General features: G+C 39.7%; 1 protein-coding gene across 1 annotated transcript in view; it reads right to left on the bottom strand.

The window, feature by feature from the left end:
• The window catches only part of LOC137585156 (uncharacterized), a 92,011-nt gene that overhangs the window by 7,832 nt on the left and 59,992 nt on the right, over nt 1–24,187 (bottom strand). The window contains 1 exon segment of the mRNA XM_068300815.1: nt 5,952–6,027. Within this exon segment, the coding sequence (XP_068156916.1) occupies nt 5,952–6,027 (76 nt within the window).

Genomic DNA, 24,187 nt, shown 5'->3' with positions numbered 1-24,187 from the left:
CTTTTAAGCCAGTTGAGTCGCATTGTGTGTGGGTGTGTCCTTGTGGGTTCTTCGGTTAATCTGTCAGTTGTTGTTGCTGCTTGAAATTAATTAATTGTGAATGGGTAAAACTCTCAACTAATAGCCGAGAAAACTTGAACAATTATCCGAAACACAAAAGAAAGTCAATCTATGCAAAAGTATTGCCTACTTATGAGCGTTACCATTCACAGGCTATGAATGGCCCATGAGGGGTAGGGGGGTGCGCAAAATTAATTTGTCTCTGATTAAAAGTCAAAGCGTCGACTGTTTGTTCTGGCCAAAAGTCAAAAAGTTTTTCGTTTTGGCTAATAGAACGACACGCAATAAACATTTCACTTGCCTTCAAATGACAATTTCGTGTTTTCTCTTGATATAAGTTAATTAATTTTCATGGATTTCATGATGGCAGCAGAAAAAAAAAAGTTTTTTGGAAATCGCGCGACATTGAAATTTAAAGAAAATTTGTTCAGTAAATTCAATTTCTCGACTCGAAACTTGTATAAGTCAACTTTTTGCCTTTGCCTTTTGTAAATATTGATTACTTGATAAGGCGCAGAATCCTTTAATGCCCCATGCCTGTCACCCCCAACGACCAACTCTACCCACTTCTCCCTCTGCCATCCAGCCAAGCCTTTTGCTGCCTGACTGTTTGAAGGAAAGGAAATAAGACTGCTAAGCGGATGGGCGGGGCAATGGGCGGGTCATGGCTAAAGTTTTGTTGTCGAGCAACGCAAGAAACAAAACCAAAAAAGGCGAGCACACAAAATGAAATACCTTCATTAAGCGAATGAAGAAAAACAAAATAAGTTGAAGAATTTTTAAGTGGTTTAAAAGGGTTTTGTCATACACTTTTCATGTGAAACTTCAAGGGTATGAGGCACGGATGGGTTGCCACTGACTTTGAATCGGCAGTTCGGCCGTCTTGGTTGCTTGCCACAAATCGGCGGGCGTGTGCTGGTTGCGGCTCACATTTTGGGTGTATGTGTGTGTGTGTGTGTTTACACGGACATAAGCCGAGAGCAAGACATTTTAAATGTTTATTAAAACAATAAGGAAATGGTTTGTGCCAAACAAAAAAGGCAAACAAGGAAACACACACACAGAGAAAGAAGAAGCAAACTCTGTAGCGCAAAAAGGTGAAAAAAAGGCAAAGTCAAACACAAAAAGGGGATAATCCCCTGACACACATACACCCACACTAAAATAAGAATGTGCTCGCTTTTCCTTGGTGACCATTATATATCTTGAAAAAAAAAAAAAAAGAAACCAAACGAAAAGGAAAACCCAAAAAAAGGTAGCAGACGCCACCAAGCAGAGTATTTAGTGCTGGCTTCCCTTTCCCAATCCTCCAGCAATTTCATTCAGACTAAAAGGTTCGATGCTTGCCCCAGCTTTTAAGCCGGTTTAGCTTTGTTCTACGGTCAGATTCATTAACGTGGCTATTTAGATAAGCATGGAAACATCAAGACATCCGAGGGCTTTAATAGCAACCGGCCAGGAAGCCAGTCCCAGAACGCATATTAAAGTCGGCCGACAGCCGCAGATAACACGAGAGAGTCATCCGATTGATGATGATTTTTCGATATTTATAGAATAACTCAAGTGGCACATCGTTTGCACACTTCAAATGTTGTCCCCACCATTGCACGCATTCCGAAAGGCATCCACTAGATGATTCCCCACTAGCCTGGATGGTGTTTGTCCGATGTTGATGCTGTGGCCAGATATGGCAGGCTCCTGTTACCACCAGCTCTGTCTTGGCCTCGTCCAGTCAACGGTAAAAAAGCAGTTTTCATTTTCTCTGGTGGGTGTGGGGCAAAAACGTTTTCGATTTTTGACCATTGCCTGGTTGAGTTAGGCTGTGAGTCAGTCAGGCAGCAGGCAGGCAAACAGTCAGACAGTTGGTAGGTTAGTTGGTTTGGTTGTTGACCAAAAAATCAGTATTTCACGCTAGAACGCATTTTTGTCAAGACATAATTCCAAGGGATTTATTTATGTAAGACATTTTTGCTGTGTTTCTCATTCTGTGTATCTCAGCTTCTTTGCCCGCCCCACAGACCACCCCTCACTATGAATTCGGTTGGTTTTTATAGTTACTGGCTCAAAGGTTTGGGGTTTTTTGGTTTGGGTTTTGGGTTTGGACTTTGGATGCCCTGTCAGCCGACGATGCCTTAGGTCATGTGGGTCATATGAATCCCTGGATGGAGAAGAGCCTATGCGTGTGTAGGCAGTTTTCTGGTTCTCTCAAATCACTGTTTCCATTTTTTTTTCTCTTTCGAAATCATTATGAAAAGCATAAAATGAATGTCCAAGCCATTTATATTTATAACCAAGTTGTATTCGCTTGAGCAAATTTTTTGAATCAAAGTTGGAAATTTCCGCTTGAATTTAAATCAATTTTGACGACCATGAGTTGAAATTTAAATGGAAATTAACTTTAATTTCGTTTTTTTCGTGAACCATTTAAATGTCCATAAATAATAAAGAAAGCATCTCCTTATATATGTAATAATCAATCAGACGGTTTGTTTGAATTTTTAATTTGATTTTCTTGCGTTTATTTAAAATTATTTTGAAATTCCTTTGAAACTGTAGTGAAAAATTCTTGACAAACATTTCAGATGCGACAAATTTATCCTTTTTTGCTTCTCAAAGAAAGCATTTAAAAAGTTATGCTCAAAATGCTTTAGCTAATCGGTGTAACTTGTGTAAAGTGTGTTTCTGTTTTGTCAAAGTAAATTAACTAATTAAAAACTTAAAGTTTTAAACAAATTAAAGCTTAATGAATTCTTTGGTTTTCATCAATCTTTCAATAATTTTTGTTTGGTGATTTAAAAAAAAAAAAAGAGACAGGCCAATGTGCACTTTAATTTCAGTGCGCACATGCACATGACGGTCGCATCAGAGAGATGAATGCAACATGAAGCAACAATAACAAACCTGAGAATCATAAAAGAAACATCAGTAGAGAGTGCGGGTTAACCATGGGCATTGTGTGTCGCGACAACATCAACAGCAACAACAGCAGCAACAAATAATAATAATAAGAATACAACAATGAGTTATGTAACACAAGAAGATGATGAAAAGAATGTGGCAAAAAGTGTGTGTGTGTGTGTGTGTGTCGGAGGGTGGAGGGCTTAAGGGGCAAGCCAATGTTGACTGCCAACCTAGAAACGTGGCATGATGATAAGAAAGAGAGAATGCCACGGGTGGGCGGGATGGCAAGGCTTTTGAGCTGCATTATATCTTGTTCGTTGCACACATTGTCAATTTTGGTGCAGCGGTAACTTTTAAATAAATTTAAGTGAATTACGCCGAGCAAAAATGCTAAAGAAAGAGAGAAAAATATGTAAGAGCTGCTGCTGCTGCTGCTACTGGTTGTAATGCGATTAAATGCACCTTGAATCTGTCTGTCTGCCTGCCGCCTGCCTGGTAGATACTCAGTTTGCTCTTTGTCTCCTTAATGCCTGGCAAATCAGTTTTGCGTCAGTAGAGAGTAGTGGAATAGTATCAGGATGCAGGATGCATGGATCTGGCATTATTTCCTCCCTGTTTCTCGGTTCTTTACTGTTAACTCTTGCGCCTTCTGTGGTGTATTTGTTTTTATGTCGAAAGCAATAATATGTTAATATGCCTGCTTGTGTGACAATAACAGGCGCCGTCAATGATGGCAGACATTAGCATTTTTGAGCAGCTACTCAAGAAGGAATCGATGCTATGGCCCCCTTCCTTCCTTCTTGCTGCTCGTCAAGTAGGTAGTCCTTTTAGTCCTCCTCCTTGCCATCGTCGACATGTTTATTGCGTTTAATGTTTGCGTAAATTTTATTTTATTTTTTTCAACTGCACGTGTTTGCCTTTTGCTTTGTGGTGTTTCTGTTGTTGTTGTTGTGATTTATGATGCTAATGACACACAGAGCCAAAATGGAGTAGAATCTTCTCAAGTTATGTACCTCCGCATCTCGTCGCGTTGCGTTGCGTTGCGCTGCGTCTCATCTTGCCTTGATGGTTATTAAATTATGGCAATTTGTATGCGTCATCAACGCTGGCAAACTCTCGTAACATAGTCTAAATATGTGTGCATTATCCATGCACATATTTGCTGTTGTTTATTTAAATTATGTTGGCGGCATACATACAGACATACATACATATGTATGTACATATGTATATACATTTGTACATGGTTATTTTTTGGCAGCGGCTGCTGCTGCTGCTTGAGCTGATTGGGCATTATGCAAAAGCCTTGCGATTGGCAAAATGTCATGCGCTGGCGGAAGCGTAAAATGAAGAAAATGTTTCTTCCTTTTCCGCTGCTAGTTGCAGCATACATACACACACGCATAGACACACACACATACACATCCCACGTATTCCCTTGCATTCTGTGCAGTAAGCCATTCGAAAAATAACTTTTCAATTTCCGCAAAACCACAGAAAATATCAACTTTGCACAAAAATTTAATAAAACTTTTCGCATAAATAAAATTTGCATTAAATCAGCTGCAAGCTGATGGCCATACACAAGCGGAAAGGGGGGAGAAGAGCAATACGGCTTAGCAAGCCGCCGGATCTTGTATGTATGTGTATGTGTGTGTGCAAAACGCATGTCGAGAAACTTAATTTGAAATATTTGAGTTTGCTATTTGGACTGGTGCGTTTTGTGTGTGAGTGTGTGTGTTTGTTTTCCTTTTGCTTTTTCATTTTACGTTTTTGCATTGAAACTAATCGAGAAAGTTCGAAAATTGGCACTGTCTCCCCCTTGAATCTGTCGCTGCCTTCAGAATTTGCCTCCCCCTCTGTGTTAGCTTCTTCTCTCTATACGAATGAAGCGTAAAAAGTTAACTAGTTAGTTAGTTAGCATGCACTCTCAGCATAATTTTAATATAATGAAGGCAAATGCCTTATTTATCTGAGGCCTATTTTGCAGAAGGCGTTGCCAAGTGTTGTTGAGATTATGTGTGGAATTAAACCCCTTTGTCTTCAATCTATAGGACGTCCGACACACTGTCTTGAGCACAATTCAAGGCATTGGCATTAAAATTTAATTAACAATTTGAAAATTTGCCACACTTAATTGACTTGCAGCACCTTTGGCTTTAACGCCTTTTGGCTTCCGTCTCCTATTTGTCTGAGTGACAGACTGATGGACTGTCAGTGTGTCAGCATGATTTAGGCATTGACTTTGGCTTTATCTTTGGCAGAGACATAGAATTATATACACGTATGTAGGATAAATACATTTGTATATGTTTTATACAATCTCTTTGCCAGCCTTGAGCCAGCGCATTTTCTCTGCTTGGCTGACTGACACGCAATTCAACTGGCAGCTGCCTTTGATCCCAAAACCTTGCCCTCAACATCTAGTCTCTTTGTCGAATTTTCTACCTATTAGGCACATGAAATTCAATCACAACACACACACACACACACTTCTCTCCCTTTCTCTGCCTTTGTACATATATATTGAATATGATGTATAAATGTGGCCCAACTTAAAAGCCAAATCGAATCATTGCTGTAAGCATTAAATCTTAAAAATGTTTGCGCTTCGTTGAGTTTTCGCAGCCGATATGCGGCAAAAATGCCACAGGTTGTCTTTTGATATGTAAAGTTTGTGTGTTTTTGTGGCTTGTCAACCGGGGCCGCATCTCATCTCCTGGTTTCATTTAATTAAGAATTCAAAGGTGAAACTCACGAGGCTTTTGTTACCAACAAGCACACACACACACCCACACGCTTTTCCACTTTGCTGTTTGCTCTTAAAATTAAGCTGAAAACTTGAATTTCTTTTGGTTTGCTTTGGTTTGGTTCTTGCGGCTTCGATGGAAGAATTTCTAATTGCTTTAGCTGCTTTTGATGTTGTCACATTTGCACTGGCTGGAATATCAAAATAGTTGAATTGCTTAAACGCTATCAATTTGGCTTACCGATTTCTTAACAAAGCTGACAAAACCATAGCCCTTTGATTTCAATGTCTGCGGATCGCGCACAACTCTGCAGTCTCTGTAAATAAATAAGCACAATATAATGATTTAGTCACTGTGAATTGTGTCTGTTCTTAGATTAGTTGCCAAGTCCCCAAGTTGGCAGAGAAAACACAAGCAATTAAAATGCTACTCGATTTAATTTATTTAAGCAATTTGAAATTATCTTTTAATGTTGATAAAACTGACCCCACCAAAGGGATAATGGCTAGCACAAGGACACAAAAAGCGTCAGCAAATTAAAAAGTGAACGTTTGGCCAAAGCAAAAGTCAAGAGGCAAAGCCCAACTCCAAAGTCATCCTCAGAGTGGCAAATCCAATAGAATTACATGTTAAGAAATATGAAGCGTATAAAGGCAAAAATAGAAGAGAAGAAAAAAAAAAAAGAAATGTTGAGAAAACGGATTTCGTAATGGAAGTGCAGATAGTGGGCCAGCCACTAGTGGGACCATTCCGACTCCTTAAGGATGTCGATGTCAGAGTGCAGTTTATGTGGTGGGCGTGGTGTATGGGATTTGCAGCTGCGCAAAACCACGTGCCGGACATTGGCATCGCCTGGCTGGCAACTGGCAATGGGCAACGGGCAACTGGCGGCTGGCATTAGGTTTAAATATGTTCCCGTCTCAGCTAAGCCATGAAGAAATATTCTACCCTCGACTAAACGTGTCTCTCTCTCCCCTCTCTCTGTGTCTGTGTGTGTGAGTGTAACCCACTAGGCGGCCACCCGTATGTCGACCACGGCATTTAAAAAAGGCCAACTTGATTGTAAATCACGATAAAAGTCAATTTTTAATATGAGTTTTAGTTTAACCCAAAAGCGCCCAATGCACGCCTTCCCCCACATTCTGGCACTCTCACGTAAAGTGGCCCACAAAATATACTAAAAGGGAATGGGGGAAAAAAAGTATTTTAATGGCCTTTAGTTCTTTTCGCTGACTATGGGCCGCTTCAAGGTTGCAATTTATGGCGCCAGAGCTGACCAAAAGCAAAAATTGCATAGCGATTTGCCTAGACAATCTCTCAATCGATACGCACATAAATATTGAAGAGTAAAAAACTATTTGTATCTCCCTCTATGTATGTATGTATGTATGTAGATTTAATTAAAGTTTAATATTTATTAGCTACCAAAGGACTTTGACTGCAATTGCTCTGCGTCAGAGACTACCTCAGATGGGGTTGTAATTTTGCCTGCTTCTGTCTGGCACGGAATCAGGAACCCAAACCGAACAGACAGGAATGGGAAGCAAACAAACGAACATGCCATGCAAAACTCCAGCTCCAACCCTCGCTGGGGGCCTGCAGAGAGATGTCTGTCTGTCTGTCAGCATGGGTTCTGGGGTTCAACAAATTAAAGGCCATGCAAATGGATGTCGGTGTATATATACATACATACATATATTTGTGTGCACCTTCCCATCCTCTACTTGTATATCATATTTCACAATCGATAAACATCACAGCTCATATTTTCATAACGTTTTTGTTTGAATATTTTAACATGCACAGACAGTCAGACTAACATAAGAGAGAGAGAGAGAGAGAGAGAGAGAGAGAGGAGCAGCAAGGACGAGCAGAACCACAACAAGTCCTGATTGTGATTCAGTGTGAAGCAAGCGAATATCCGCAAGTGCTCTTCGTATCATGTTGCAATAACATATTTGAACATTTAACGTAAAACAAATATAACCTTTTGCCTTGAGGGCCAAAAGTGGGTGCATTCCTTGTTCTTCTCGTACTTCCTCTTCTTTCGTTCTTTTTCATTCCTTCAATCCAATAGTTGGATTCACTTGCACTCACTTTGCCTCTCGATGACTCTCAAACTGTTGCTGCTACACCCCAAAATACTCACACCCACAAACACACACAAGTTGTTATCTTGCACGAAAAACTCAAAAATTTGACTACGGCTGCAGTGTCTGACTCTGTTTGTCTAAGGACTTGAGGTACGAGTGAAATATAGAAAAATTAAAAGGAATATATATATATATGATAGAACTTCAAATACCCTCTATTTGGCCATTGCTATTATTATTTCGATACTTTTACATAAGCTTAAATCAGACAGATGTACCTAACCAAAGAAGAGCTTAGCCCCATATGCAACAGAAAACTGACTTTGCACAGTGATGTGCGTGTGTTTTGTTGTAAAAGTCTGTATGTGTTTGTGTTTGGGTGGGTAGAATATGCTTTGCTCTCTGCAGCAGCATTAGATCTAGCCAATCAATATCTTTTTTACAAATATTGGCAAAAGTTTTACTTTTGGCTTTTGGTCCTGCCTGCTGGAGGAGAACAAATTTCAAAAATATGACTTCAGATGCATGAGAGTGTGTGTGTGTGTGTGTGTAGATATAGATATTTTCCTATCTTAAGTGCATAAAACTATAACCGTTAAACAAAATATTTCGCACACGCACACAAATGCGGTTATCCATAGTATATACAAACATATATCAATTTCTTTTTTTTGTTCCTCCCATATACATATGTATAAATATATATGTTTGGCTTTATTCCCAAGCCTTTCGAGTAGATGTTGGCTTCCATTGGTGTGTGTGTGTGTGTGTTCGGCAAGTTTATGGAGTGCCGAGTGGTGGTTGGGTGAGGTGGCTAAGCGTTGAGCGCATTAGTCGAGGAGTAGTCGCTATTTTGGCTCTTACAATTGGTTTATGCAAACAATGCCCAATCTTTTTCTCCCTCTCTTTTTCAGACTATATATGTATATGTCTCTCTCTTTCAATCTTTCTCTACACACACATAAATATGTGTGTGAAGCAAAATTCTTTTGTATTTGAATTAAAATTGCATAGATGATTTATAGACAAAATGCTAGTTTCGAATTTTGTGGTGGTAAATAAGTTGAAAACTTATGCATAGAATTTTGTTTTTTCTGCACAAAGAGCGAAGAGAAAAATATCTAAATCGAAACCATTGATATGCCATGATATACGAGTTAGAAGCTCAAGTGGTTATTGGAAATCCTTAAACCCCTTAGTTCAATATTGACCAAAGCAGAAGCAACTAAACTGTTATTACCAAAGCCCAAGATCGAAACCAAAGACAATCGTTGCGTACAACTCGAAGGCACAACATGCAAGTTAGTATAACCAGTAATTTGCAATTTCCTGCCCACTTACAAGTTGTCTATTTAAATCTCATTGCACTCATCGCAATTGTTGGCCTTAGATATACCACTTAATGGACATATAATTTTCGAATCGCATATATACTCGTACTCGTTGGAGGGCAAACACAAATTACTCAGTAGTACAAACAAATGGATAGCGATAACATCGCGTAGTCCCCATCATCGTCGTCATCGTCATCATCATCATCATCTGCGATTGGCATTGGGTCCAAATCGTACTAAATCAATGAATTGCGGCTGTCCTTCAATTTCCTTTGCCCAATTCAGTATATTGGCTCACTGCCGGTTGCCTGCCCAGTTCCAGAATCCCAGCAACGGCATCAGTAGATTCATTCGTTGGCAGCCATTGACTTGCGTGTTTGAAATATTGAAATATTCTTTTCGCTTTTTGCTGTCCATGTTTGCATATTGGGCTATTGACTGGGAGGTTTTCTCTACCATTTTCTTTTTTTTTTGTGATTTTTCTATGAATTTTTACAAATTTTCCCAAGCATTTTTATTCGATTTGTTTGTCTCTTCCTGGCATTTTATTGGCCTGCTCGATGAGAATGGAGGATGAAGATGACGACGATGACGATGATGATGATGATGATGATGATGATGATGATTTCCATTTCCTGCTATGGCTTCACATGGCGGTTGGGGCGGATGGAGAGGCGTGGTTTGTGTCTGTTACTTTGATCAGCGCTCACTCCATCAAATATTGCCAAAATACAGTTGTAAATTCAAATGAAATGCAAGCCGGGCGCATTGTTTAAGTTGGAAAGGGTCTGGCAGAATGAATGAATGTTTGGCATGGGTGGGTGGGTGATGCTTTCTAGCTTTCTGGTTAACCAAATATTTAGAGTGGATTTCTTTAACATTTTATAAGCTTTTTTTCCCAATGCGTTTGCGTTCTTTTATTTGATTTGATTCTGCGGCCAATGGCAGATGTTGGCTGGTCAAGAATTAAGTAATAAATAGTTGGATTTTTTTCCTTTGTTGGCTAGAGCGAATAACAAAGCACTAAATATTACCTCAGCCCTCAATCCACTCATTGCCTACTCACACATTTACACACTGATGCTGGGCGATGTTGGTTTGGGCTCTCGTCACGTTTGTCTCTTGAACCGTCGTTACATTTATTTACACTAACATGCAAAACTCGCTTTGAGACAATTTCATGCTCATCTGCATAAAATCAATTCCATTTTGGAGACAATTTGAAGATTGGAATACAAATTTCGAATTATCAACCTGGGACCAGAAAAAAGAGAACCAACAGACGAAGTGTAAGAACAAGAAGGAGAAGGAGAATGAAAAGAAGAAGTCATCGCAATGGCAAAATGGCCAAACCCCAGACCATTCTAGCTCATTCTATGCCATTCCCAGTAGCGATCGTAATCAGCATTGAACCCCGGCCCAGTTGTCCCCATTGCATTGGGGGCCATCTGTATCTATCTTATTCTCTGTGGCTGCTCGACTTGTGCCGCCGCTGTCGTTGTCGTTGTCTGCTGTTGTTAGTTCTTGGCCTGGTTGCTTGCGCCTTTTACCATTTCCGCACGGTAAACTGGTCCATCCAGGCGTTTACGCTGGTCGGCATCGGTGCTTAGTTTTTGCAGCACTTGCTAGTTGCGCATGCTGGCGCCTTTTGCCTTCGCCATGCATACATAATGCGCTAGGGGATGCCATCGACGCAGCTAGCATCTACGACAGCTTCACTAATTCCATAGCAGCCATTACGGCTCTCACGTCCCTTTCTCTCTCCCTCACTCTCTCTGTGTGTGTGTGTGTGTGTGTGTGTGCTGCAGCGGCAAATTATGTGGTGTGTGATTTGCCATAGACACGAAGTCTCTCACACATACACAGAAAGACACATTCCTTTTCTTTTACACTTACATACATACATAGCTGGTCGAATTTTCATTTTCCTTTTTGCATTCGTGTAGTGAAAGCTTGAAAGACACATGGCATGAAAGAAGAGGGCAGATATTTTAACGTTAGTGAATGGCAGCTAGCGCATCACCCTCATCCCTATAGTCCGCGCGAATGAAGAAAAAAGAAAAACATTTGCATGCAACTCGTTATGCCCGGCACTTGTGTGTTAAACTCGCGCTCAACTGCGTCTCCCACTGCTTTGCTTCTCACGTACCAGCATGTGTATGTGTGTGTGCATGGAAAAAACCATATCGATTTTGCAGTAAATAAAACATTCAAAGATTGAAGTTGCCGCTTTTAAGCCTAGCCGAATGGTGTCGCCTCTTTTTTTTTATGGAGTACCACCATTGCCACAACCACTCAGCGGTGGCTTCACGGCGATTCTTTTTATAACTTCCGTTTCCTCTTTAGTTCGCGCGCTCTCTCTCTCTTTCTCTTTTTTTTTTGTAGCTGCCGAATGAAGGCCCCTGCCAAATTGTAAATATTTTTGTCGACCACGTAGTGGTGCAGGAGAAAATATTGCATTTTTCGCTTGGCATAATAAACGAAGCCAACAAAACCACCAGAAAATACCAACAGCTGTACCACACGTAGATATGTATATCTACGTATATGCTAGCCAAATCGAACTATCCATATGCCGGAGGAGGCAAAAAGTGGAAGTGAATGGAATATGAGCTTAGCTGAAGGCCAGAAATGATATTAATCTTGTACACAATGTATAAGAGATTATATGTTGAAAGTATCCAATCAGGGGCTAAGTCCAATTCGAAATACTAATTGCAGATAGATTACCAAAAGCGAAATAGACACCTTTCGCTGAAAAGTTTAATGCATCTTGATCAGGAGATTCTAGGAAATCAGTTTAAGAAAAGAACAAATAAATTTCAAAATGAAATGAGTTTACCATATTTTTGTGCATATTCTTCAATTCGACATTATTTAGAGATAGAAATTCATGTTGCCGTTTAATGTGAATAGATATTCATTCCATTTAATGGTTAACAATTTGTTTAACAATCTGAAATAAATCGATCCATCTTTAAGATGCAAATTGCAGTCTTTAAATAAACTTGTCTCATTCAATTCAAATTAATATCTTCTTCAATGTGAATCATTCGTTTCATTTTATCTCACTACAGTTGATAATTGCAGAAGTTATGAAAATATATGTATGCATATTAAAGCTTTCAAACAAGACCATAATATGAGTTTATGTGGCTTTCAATTTAAATCAAATTGAATTAAATGCAATCAATTTCAATTTGCCTGCTCTCTGGTTTAGATTGATGCATCAAATAGATCTCCGTTAAGGCTTTAGTTTGATTTAATTTCAATTTAATATCAGTTTGGCTGCATTTTCATCAGCTAAAATGTTTAAATAGTTGGCTCTCTTTGGGCCAAAGTGTCGCCAATGGATAGACAAATGGCATAAAAAAGATAAAAAAAAAAAAAAAAATGTAGGAAATCAAATTACAAATGGCGCCGTTGTCTCCCACACACGCACACACATCTACATATGGGCAGTGTGTATGTGTGTGTGAACGGTATTCAATAAATTTTACCATATTTACTTGTACATATGTACATTTAGCATTTAGCTTTGCCTTTTGGCATTGATTTGACATGAATTATGGCTAGTGGAGCTTAAAAGCAATTCATTGCAATTTGCCCCCTCTATAGTTTAAGCCTTCAACTTTAAAGGATTTAAAAGATGAATTCCATTAACTGCTGCCAGAGGCAGGTTAAATGTTGAAGTACATTTCAATTGATCGACCCAAATGGTCTTTATTTATAACGAAATAGCCTGGCTGCCCGCCTGCCTGCAATACACACGGCCCTCCTCCCTCCACGGCATAACCACGCCCGAACACACGTCAATAAAACTGCTTGAAACTGTCCACCATTGAATTGGAGGGTCGGTCTTGGGGCTTGCTGCTCTGAAGCTGATGCCAAAGCGATGTGTGCTTGGCGATAAGGCTACTTTAACGCTGTCCCCGTTTTCTGCATGATGCCACATGGCCGGCCCCTTTCGTGTTTGCTTCAATATTGGGTGGTTCGGCCTGGTGAGGTTTGGTTTAGTTTGGTTTTGCTGGGCGGTGTTAGGTGTGCAGCTTGGTCGTTGCATGGCGGTTTCAAACATGCAAATTGCTTGCGGCTCGCTTCGGTTTCACCGCTTCTACCATTCTCCATCTCCCTTTGCTCCTCCATTCTCTCGTCAACATTTTTCGCTTTTATTGAGTGCTCCTCTTTACAGTTTATTCGACTTTTTCAGACGCGAGTGTGTGTGTGTGTGTGTGTCCTTTTCTCTTTGCAAAGTATCCAACAACAAAAATCCATTTAGATTAATTAGTTTTAAGCGAAATAAGCATACGAGAGACGATCGCTAAAATGGGTTTTTGTGGCAATTAGTTCAATGGAGCCATCCATATTGGTAATGTAATAAAATCAACCTTAACCCATATCCAGTATTTCAATAAATCTACTCACTTTTTTGGGACATTTTTTTTTTATATATGTAAAGCAGGTTTAGACTCACTTTCAGCTCGACTACACTCTGGCCGGCACAGACTTCCACAAAATGACGCTTAATGATGCCAAAAGAGGAGCGACCTGAGTGGTGTCAATGGACCACTGCCGACTCTGCTCGTTCTGCCGGTCATATCTACATAACTAACTAAGCATGCTTCTTTGGTGTTAAACTTGTCGTACACGAACTGCGACACACACACACACACACTCTAAAAGTGGAAATAGTGAGCCAAACTTTCCTCCAAAGTTTGTTTATTACGCTGACAACAAAAACACGAAAAAAGTAGCAAAAAAGAAGAAAAAAGTGAGTGGCTTTCAGTCAGAGTCTTTGGAGATGTGGGGGAGATGGTCGGTTTATATACTCGCTGGTCTGAAAATTCATCATCTTTTGAACAGTTTATGCGGCAGTTTGCTGCCTACTACTACTATTTCAACATCTTTTGCTGGAGGTCCATCTTTTGTTTGATAGAGAGAGTTGCCTAGTCTTAAGTTCCTTATTCCTTGTGACTTGTTCCTTGGTCCTTGTTCTGCTATAGCTCTCTTTCTCTCTCTCTCTCTCTCTGTGTTTTCGCTCTATTAAAAACTTGTAACAACTTGGCTCGTTATCCCTTTTTGGTGAACTACCACAAAATAAGACAGCAGACATGGCGCATAATTTCATTTGCTATTGCATGTCACAACCTAAAGTCCATGGCGGTCTCTCTTTCTTTCTATTGATAGCTCTGTGCTGGCAGCAATTAAAACCGAGTTTGAGTTCGTCGACATGAAGCCAAGACAAATGTTTCAGGCATTTACGTTAGCCTGCAAAAACTTTGATTGCCTTGGGGGGCTACCCGATTAAGTGAAGTAGGAGACGGAGGCGAGGGGGGACTTTGCGTTCTTGGCAAACTTTTGCGTGTTCTCTTTAAATGGCAAAACCAGTTTCACTGCCAACTGGTAGAAGAAAAAAAATAATAGGGAAAAAAATACGACAAAAATGGAACCGTTTTACAGCATCATTAAGGATAAGCATCAAGTCGGCTTTGAATTTACTTGAGCGAACAATTTCTCAGTGATAAGTAACAAGTACAGTGGCTACAAAAATGTACGTATTCAAGAAAACTACAAATTTTAAAGATACTTGAATTTCTAAGGCAATATTGATAATCTTGTGGCAGCTACGTTATTCATTAAGCTGCTTCAGCCATTTGCTGGCCAACTAATTACGAACAAGTTAACAAGTGTGATCTTTCAATGGTCTTCTTCCGCCTTTTCTAGACGCCACACTCTAAATTCCATGCCCTCACAGATGCATGTGAATGCCCGAACTTTTGTAAATAAAACTTAAGATTTTTCAACTGGCCACCCAACCAATTCCGTCTCTCACCTTCAACATAGAGCAGCCACAGCCACAGTCACAGCCGCATCTATAGCTACCTTTTGCGCCAGGGCCGAATGCGGAATCCCAGCGAAATCCTTAGAAATGTTTTATTAGCCCTTCGTACGCTTGAATAAGCTAGCTTAGCGGAAGCTATCGGATTTTATGCTTTTGACTTTTGCAACGTTGAGCGTCTGGGTGAGGCAGCTGAGCTGCCCCCAAGACCGGCAGTTGCATTCCCCTCTAGCCCTCTCTCGCTCTCTCTTTATGTAGTCTGTTCAGCTGTCCATCGCCGCTTAAGCCATGTGCATTGCATCAGCTTTAACCCCACCAGCCCCTGCTCTAACCCATCTACTACTCGTCCTGCTTGTTTTTTTTTGTTCTTGCTCTATTTTATACTTTTTGTTTTTTTTTTTTCTTTTTAAGAGCTTTTCGTATTGTTTGGGAGGCAGACTCAACTAGGGTAGTACACCTTTGGGCGCTGATTATCTACACGTTGCTAGCATTTTGTTTTTATTTGTAGTTGCAGCAGTCATCTTCTTTCGGTTTTTCTTCGTTTAAGGTTTTTCTCGTTGGCTCTTTTGACCAGTGTGTTTCGGGCTTAGTGTCCAACAGTTGATAGCTTCGTTTCATTCGTTGTGGTGGTTCGTTCATTAAGTTGGATACAGGATTCACGCACACACACACACACACACACACACACACACACACAATTGATAGCTCTGATTCTTGTATTGAATTTCTCCAGCTTGTCCATGGGTTGGAGCCATTATGTTATTGTATTGGCAAAATATTTATTTTATGCCCAGCAAACCTTTTGCCCACATTGCAGTATCGATGCATCTAAGAGCCATGCCATATATTCAAACTCAACGTCAGAGAGGAAGGAATAACAGAATGCGAGCATCAATTTTTGGTATTTGAAACTGAAAGGAATTTCAATACATCAGGCTTTACCTAAGACTGAATCAACAGCAACACACATGGGCGTAGTCCTAGTGATTTTACTTTAAAATCCCATTTTAGAATTTTTGTTGTTTGTAGAATTGAACAAACTAAATGTCTAATCTCACATTTACCAGCAATATTTATATACATATGTATGCACCTCCTTAGATTCGATTCTTTGGCATACACCCATGGAAAAGCAGCACGTGCCAGAGAATACACGCAACATCGACCCGGGCATATTTTGCATCTGCAACGCGACGCAAAGAGCCTGTTAATCCAGCAACAACAATCTCGAATATATCTCTTGCTTGCACTGTATGTTAGAAATATTGAAAAATTGTTGTTGTTTTTTTTTTTTCTCTCATATGTATATGAAGCTAAGGCCTCTTCTTGTCCCCTTCTAAACCATGAGGGAAACAATGCAAAATGGAATCTCGCATTCCAATGCATTGGCAAAAAGCCGCCGTATACACTGATATGACTGTGTTCACTCCATCTCCGGCAGATATTTTAGATTTTCAACAGATGTTCCCTGTTCGTAAACAGATTTTTAGAAATTGTCTCGTACATTGATTTGCATAATACTCAATGCCAGAGTTCTTATTCGCGACTTATTCGCAACAGGAAAATAAAAAACGGGGAATGGAAACATTTAGAATAGAATTGAATTTGAATTTCTTGATTTTTGCTTTTGTTTGTTCACTGCCTCTTCACTTTAACGCTATTTCATTATGTTTTAAGGGGCATGAGAGTGATTTTCACTTCCTACTTTTTTTCCTCCTTCGTTCGTTTTTCTATTCCTGTATGTTTTTTTGTTGCCTTTGTTGTTTTGTCTGCGCCCACGCATCAATTATTCAATAGCAGAAAAAACAATCAGGACTCTGGGCTACCACCACCACCTACCACAGACACTTGGAAAATCTCAATAGATGGTGCGCATTGTTTTTGCCATTGTTGATTCTATTACGGGAAAACAAAATAAAGATACGGCATAGACAAAAATATAACTTCCGGTTGCCATAATTGATGATGTGCTGCTGAAGCAGCAGCGAAAACACGAATTCTGGTATCGAACACACACATACGTGTATACATACATATATTAAATATACTTATATGTAAGTATGAAAGCAACAACAGTGGAAAATTTCAAGAGACTATATTACTTGTAGATCCTTTGATACGAAAAAAGTTTGCGGCAATTAAATTTAAAAACAAACAATTCTAATTGTTATTTAATAGACAGAATCAAGTTTGACCTACAGCAAAATGATTTAAACAACGTTTCATTTCTAAATCAATGTGTGGCTTTCTCATGTTTTACTAGACGTTGAGTTTCCTAAACGGGATTAATACCATTTTAACGAGTATCTCTTCCACAGTGCCTCAAAACACATAGACTTAGACTGTTATTATCTTTATGGGAAACAGGAAGCAGCCACTGCATATACCTCTTAGACACACATTAATATTCCACAGCTAATAACGCACAAAACGTACACTTCCGTTTACGAGATGTAAACTTGAGGGTAAACTTTTCCTGTGAATCTGGGTTTTGGGTTTCTAAGCTGATGGACTGCTGACTGTCCTGTGCGGAAGCTGTCTCTGCTGTTCAGCAACAGGGAATAGAAGTGCTGGGAGTGGGTGGGGCCATTGAAAGTGTGGGAGTTGGGCGAAACAACATAAGCTTCATCATACATATTTATAAATTAAACGTCATCGATACACTGGCAAAGGACTCCCTCCCATGTGCCACCATTATGATCCTGCTGCTGACTGACTCTCTGGATGGAATGGAATGAAGTGGAACCGGTGCGTGTCATCTTCTCTGTTTGCTTGCCAGACCAAAACATAAAAATGAAATATTTATCATCTAATGTCTATGGCAGAAGCAGCAGCAGGCAAACAATGCCAACTCGAATGCGAACGTGCGTTGGCATTTGCCGATTGCTGACAATCAGCGCCAACGAACGAAAATTGACAAATATGTTGCCGGTCTCCAGTCTTGAGACCTGAGACCCGAGACCCAAGACTCACTACACATCGATTGCGGTTGCAAGCTATCGAATTTGTCATCATTTTGTCATATTTTTATAGCATTTCTTTTCATCTTTGCTTGTCTTTTGTTTTTATTTTTCACAAGCCGTATACCAATAAATACATATTTATATATTTAAGTATATTTCTTCTAGATTGTGTCACTTTTGAGATTATATTTTTGTTCCTGGCCAGAGAGTTTAGTTATTTGAGTTCAGAGTTATTTAACTTTATATTTGTAGGTCTATTAAAGCAATTAGGGAAATATTAAAAAGTAAAAGAAACAAAACATTGAATAATATTAATATTCAGTCAATTTCCAAGAATTGGTACGAAAATAAATTACTGTTCTATAGATATTCAATATTGATTCGATTGTAAAATAATAGACGGCAAAAATTCGGAAAGCCAAATCCACTGAAAATATTTACTAACCATTAGATAGCCTGGGCACCGGTTAGATAGAAAGACAGGAGCCCTTTCCAACACTTTGTCCCCAAGGACCTTGGATATTGGTTCCAAAACGCGTAACGATTTGTACAAGTTAAAGCTAAAGTTCAATAAAAATCAAATAAAATGTGGATGGCCTTTTAATTTGTGTCCAACAAACATACAAACAAGTTCACATACACAAACACACTTTTACATACACACACACACACAAATACACATCTATTTTTATATAAATTCGGAACTGAATGGCGAGGAAAACATTTTAAAAAATTGAAAAGTTTAATGCACAACAACAAATTGTTGAAACAGCAGCAACTTTTTCTCATTTTTTGTGTGTTTCTTTTTTTATTGCAATCAATAATATAGTAGATGACTGAGGGCGGGGAACGAGGCGAACGGGAATTGATGAAAACAAAGCAAAAACAAAACAAAAAATACAAACTAAGGGCGAAGAGGAAAAAAAACTTGTACCAATTTGGAGTTTTGTCATAAAAAATTGAAAATGTCAAAAACAACATGGACGTTTCGCCAGTTTGGTACACACACACAAACACACACGAACACATACAAGTCATAGAAATACACATTGAGTGTACTTGTATGTATGTGTGTGTGTGTGTGTCTACCATTGCCGGCATGTAGTTGACATCATTGATTGATTTAGCTGTCAATTGCATAATCACTCAAGCGTTATTGTTCAACTGCTCAGCCGGAGCCGGAGCCGTAGCCGTAGCCAAAGCTTGGGCGTTTCTCTCTTCACCAATAACCCCTCCCTTGGCCAATGGCCTAGACTTGGCTGCTGTTTGCCTGACTTGACCGACTAAATCAACGAGCGGGGTGGACAGGAGAACATCGAATGTCCACGTGTAGGGCAAATAAACCAGCTGCCCAGTGTCAGGCAATTGTCAGCAGTCCGTCCCCGCTCCCACAGCGGGTTGATGTTGCCTACCCGTGTTGATGTTGCTGCTGCTGCTGATGTTGCTGTTGTAATAGTTGTAGTTGTAAACCGCAACAGCGTCAGCTGTCGGTGAGATTGTTACACAGCCCAATTGTCCTGTGAGTGTCCTGTGCGTTCCATGTTTGTGGATGCGCCTCGCATATTGGTAGCAGCAATTGATGTGGCAACAAATTAACATGCCGCAAATGGAAGTAATGGCCAAGTGTTAATTGTTGTGTGAGTGCAAGCAGTTACACCCACACTTGGACACACTCGCACTCACTCACACATACACTTAAGTACGTAAATGCCATTGTTGTTTATGGTCACTTAATAATGATGTAATTTAAAATTGATTTATTTTGAAGATGTGGCAGACGAAGCCTGCAATGAACAATACTTTGCGAAAACCAATTGACCCACAGTCCCAAAAATCAACACACAAATACGCAAGCAAAAATAAAAAAGAAACATAATAAATTATCCAACAGTGAATGTTTTGTTGTTGTTTGTTGTTACTTGAATTGCCCAGGGCCAATGTCATTTCTTTTGTTGTAATATATACAAACAAATACACACACACACACACACATAGCTGAAGGGCAACATAAGTCTGGGCAAATACAAAAAGAGAAAAAAAACACGATAACAACAACCCAAACCAATGCTCAACTGGGCCCAGAGACTCGAATTCTAGGCTTGTAAAAAATGGATATGTCAACGTCCCAGCATGTCAACAAGATAACAGTGTACAACACGCTGACGACTGACCATGCCCACAGTCGACTCCTTTGTCGTCGTCTTGTCAAATATGTAGAAAGCGAAATGGCAAAAAAAAAAAAAAGAGAAAACCCCAACAAAAGTTCAAATCCACAAAAGCCAAGTCAACGCTAAGCAACAATTGCGGACCGTGGGGTCATTTGCTGTTGACGTATTGCTTACCAAGAGAGTCCATTGGCAAAGTCAACCAAAGGTTGTTCACAATGAAGAAGAAGCAATTCCACTTGAAAATGTTTGATTGAAATTAGAAATCTATCTGACCCGCGCATCCTGCAACCTTTGAAAAAAATGGACCTATTGAAACGTTTGTCGTCCTTTTTTTTATGGCCAGTTGTGTCATTCCGGATATCCGCTTAAGTTGCAAGTGCATGGCGACAGCTATAAATCTTGAGAAAACATTGGAAAAAGACCAGTTACATTTCTACTTCCAAGTCCAGAACCAAGTCTAAGGGTCCAAAGTGTCACAACAACAGCAACAGGAACCAAACTACTTTGGCCAAAACTGCAGTGTCATAAAAGTTGTAGAATTGTTTGGTAGGTACAAAGCATGAAGGAAAAGTGGCCAAAACACTTTATCGCCCGCTTTGACTCTACTTTGATGCGTTCTCGTTGACTCGGATATGGAGCGGAAGTGCCTGTGCATTTGAGCATTTAAATGGTGGCAATTTGGTGTTGCATTTGCAACTAGAGACGGATTTCGTGCAATCTGTTTTTTTTTTTTCCTTTTATTATTTTTTTCCTGCCTCACTCTGAATTTTTGTAGTTTTTATTTTTTTTGTTTGTTTTTTTTTTTTTGAACTGCCAAGCGCATGCAAAACAAATTTGAGAAAACGCGTGCGACAACCAGCTGAAAGGGTTTGAGGGAAAAGTCAGTGGGTCTGTGTGTGGTGTGGTGAGGAGAGAGACGGGGTTAGGGAATTGCAGCCAATGAAAGCTTGTTGCATAAACGAACCGAATGTGGGAGGGGGATTTTTCCCCGTTTTGGTGGGAAGGGTTCATTGCAATTGCACGTCAGCAGCATGTTTGCACTTGACAATTCATTTCATTGTTTGTAGATTGCATTTGTCGCCCAGCTCCAGCCCCGAAATTGTTAACGGTGGGCGGAACTGATTGTGGGACGTGGCCAGGTGGCAGGTGGGGCAACGAGCGAGGGAGAGAGTACTGCAACAGCAACAAACGAACAGCTTTCAAATTGCATTCGCAGCACGCGATGCGCGCATTTCGTCTTCCCTTCTTTAGTTCCCTTCACTTCACTTTACTTTACTAGTGCCTGCGCCACCCTTCGTCTTCCTTAACAGGCTAGTGGTGCCTGGTGGGGCAAACATTGGAGTTTATTTCTCAGTTGCCTTTTGCTTATTTTGCACTGTCGCCAGCCACGTTGTGGCTACCTTTTTCATGTTTTTCCTCCTTGGTCTTCTGCCTTACGAAAATGCAATTTTCTTGGCATTTTTTGGCAAAACTTGTCGTTTGCCTGTGTGTGGTTGTGTGTGTGTGTGTGCCTGGTTGCTTGTTTAAATTGCAGTATGCACGTGGTCAACAGGTTATCCTGTCCGGGACTCTTTGGCTGAATGCCTGCAACGTTTATTTCCGCTTTTGTACCTTTTTGGCATTTTGTTTTTCTTGGGTCCTTGTTGGTTGGTTGCCTTATTCGCCTTTTTGTTGTGCACACTTTTCCTCTTATTTTTGTGTGCTTTTTTGGGTTTTCTTTTGTTGCTGCATTTTGTGGTTTTCTCATTTATTTTGTTTCGTATACTGGCAAAACGGCCGCAAGAACATATTGCCATTGCCATTGCCATGGCCTGGTGTGTTACTTCCATCCTGGCTTCTGGTTCTTGTTCTTGTTGTTGTTGTTGCAGCAGGAAATGACTTCAATTTGCTGTTAACAAGTTTAAAATTTCAAAATTGCAACGGAAATACACAACATGATTCCCACCTGAGCATTGGCGCCCATAATTACTCAAGTTGTTGCTGTTGTTGTTCTTGCTGTTTGAGATCTGTTCCTTTTGATGCAAAGGAAATATTATACATTTGACTTGTTCAAAGCCAAACAGGAGAGGAACTTTAATCCGATGATATCATCTTTTACAACTTTCAGTACTTTTATTTGCAGCTGCTGCTATTTCGCTTAGATCTTACGGACAAAAGCGAGAATAGTTGGAGATGCAATCAGTTTGTCTCAAAGCTTACTACAGCTCGACCATACACTATTCATCCGCTTTGCCGTGTAACAGTCACACTCACACAGACAACTCTCCAACTCCACTCTCTCTCTTTCCTGTTTGTCCCCGCAGCATCTGCCACATGTGGTGGAATGCCAATGAACTTCTTCAAATCTTTTCCTCCGTTCTGGCTGCAAAATAAATTTCACACCATTTAACAAAATCTTTACAGTTTTCCACGACAAGTTCTTCAACGTTGCAATGCCAGCTTAGTTATTCATATGCTGTATACTTTATATGTATGTAGGTGTCATTGTCCTTGTCTTTTGATGTGGGGCACCAGTAGACTCTCTCCGTTCTCGTGTCTTGTATGATAAATCAAGAAGTAATCAAACATCATCCAACTCAGACAGTCGGCTCTAGCTCTTGTCAAGCAATATCCTGCAATTTGACACCCTTTCATATCAGACAAGGGTATATTATAATTAACAAAGTAAAGATAGCAGTCAGTGGAAAATACTTTTATAAACCAAAAGTTAATAAGTTTAGCCATATAAATGTATAAGATTTAAGTCGTACTTAATTTGCCATTTTAAATCAAATATGAAAAAAGTAAGAAGTAGTAAAAGTAAGAAAAATGCTATAATGGAATAGTGAAACCATTCTGTTTCTATGGCAATTGGTATTCAGGTCAAAGTTAGTAATGACAAATGAAATTTGTTTCTATTTTAATGACACAAGAATTATAATTTAACAGACATCTACGAGTAAGACATACAAATTATATGAAAATCAAATTAAGTTTAATTGTTTAAGCAGCAATGCCTTTGTGTTATACAATTGTTGGATTGTCCTATTTTTAGGGTAATGAAAGATGGAATGGGATGGGCAAGAGTCAGAATGGGCTTGGGGACTTTGATGTGTCAGGCCGTTTTATTAATTGTCAACGTTTTTATTTAATTTGTTGCGGCTTAACGGTCGCTCGTTGCTGCCTTTTTTCTTCTATTTGGTTTAATTAATTTAAGCGTACAACACACACGCACATCTGCACACACACACACACACACACACACTCATTTATACGAGCACATACCATGATGACAGACAAGCGTTGACAAAAATGCTCCACTCACACATGCATTTTGATTACCTATTTTAATCATAAAAAGCGCGTGGCCATGCGGCATAAACAAATTGACATTATTATGACTGGAATAAAAGAAGGTAGAGAAAGTAAATTCATATATTCAATAGTTATTGAATCAATTTTAATTGAAGCAACTTTACACATTTTTTGGAGTTGTTTACTTTATTTGAATAAAGACACAAAATCCAAAGGGGGCCATTTGGTCTACGCTCATGTATTGTATGTATCTTCCTGCAGATGCGTAAGTTGATTATTTACTTCAAGTGGAAGTGAATTGGGGAAGGAGAACTGTAAAGGGAGTGAAATGAGCATATCCTATTGCATACCTATACATACATACATATGTATGTATATGTATATATAATTATAGTCGTGCCCAGACCTCGTTCGTTTGGCTCATGCCCACTTAAATACAGACATTAGGCATGCATAGCTATTTAGTCAGCCATCCAAGCCCAGGTCCCCAGGTTCGTAGACCGCTTCACCACCTCTCCTCTTCTCTCCACACCACTTTGCTTGGTCCTTAGTTTCATTCATTTTGCAGCTGCTGATTTCATTAGGACAAGAGCGCGTGCGCCTACGGATTTTGCGCCTCAATTATAATTGTAATGTCCTTCGTGCGTTTTGCAATAACAACAAAGAAATTAAATTAACTTCAAGCACAAATTAAGCCTATGTGAATTTAGGTGTGTGCGGGTGTGTAGTTGTGTGTGTGTGTGTGTGTGCGTGCCAGTCGGATAATCTAACGCAATTAATCGGCT

The sequence above is a fragment of the Drosophila tropicalis genome, unplaced genomic scaffold (genome assembly GCF_018151085.1).
Source record: "Drosophila tropicalis isolate 14030-0801.00 unplaced genomic scaffold, ASM1815108v1 contig_878, whole genome shotgun sequence".
Lineage (NCBI taxonomy): Eukaryota > Metazoa > Arthropoda > Insecta > Diptera > Drosophilidae > Drosophila > Drosophila tropicalis.
Note: the sequence above shows the minus strand (reverse complement) of the source record. Positions and strands in the feature narration are given on the sequence as shown.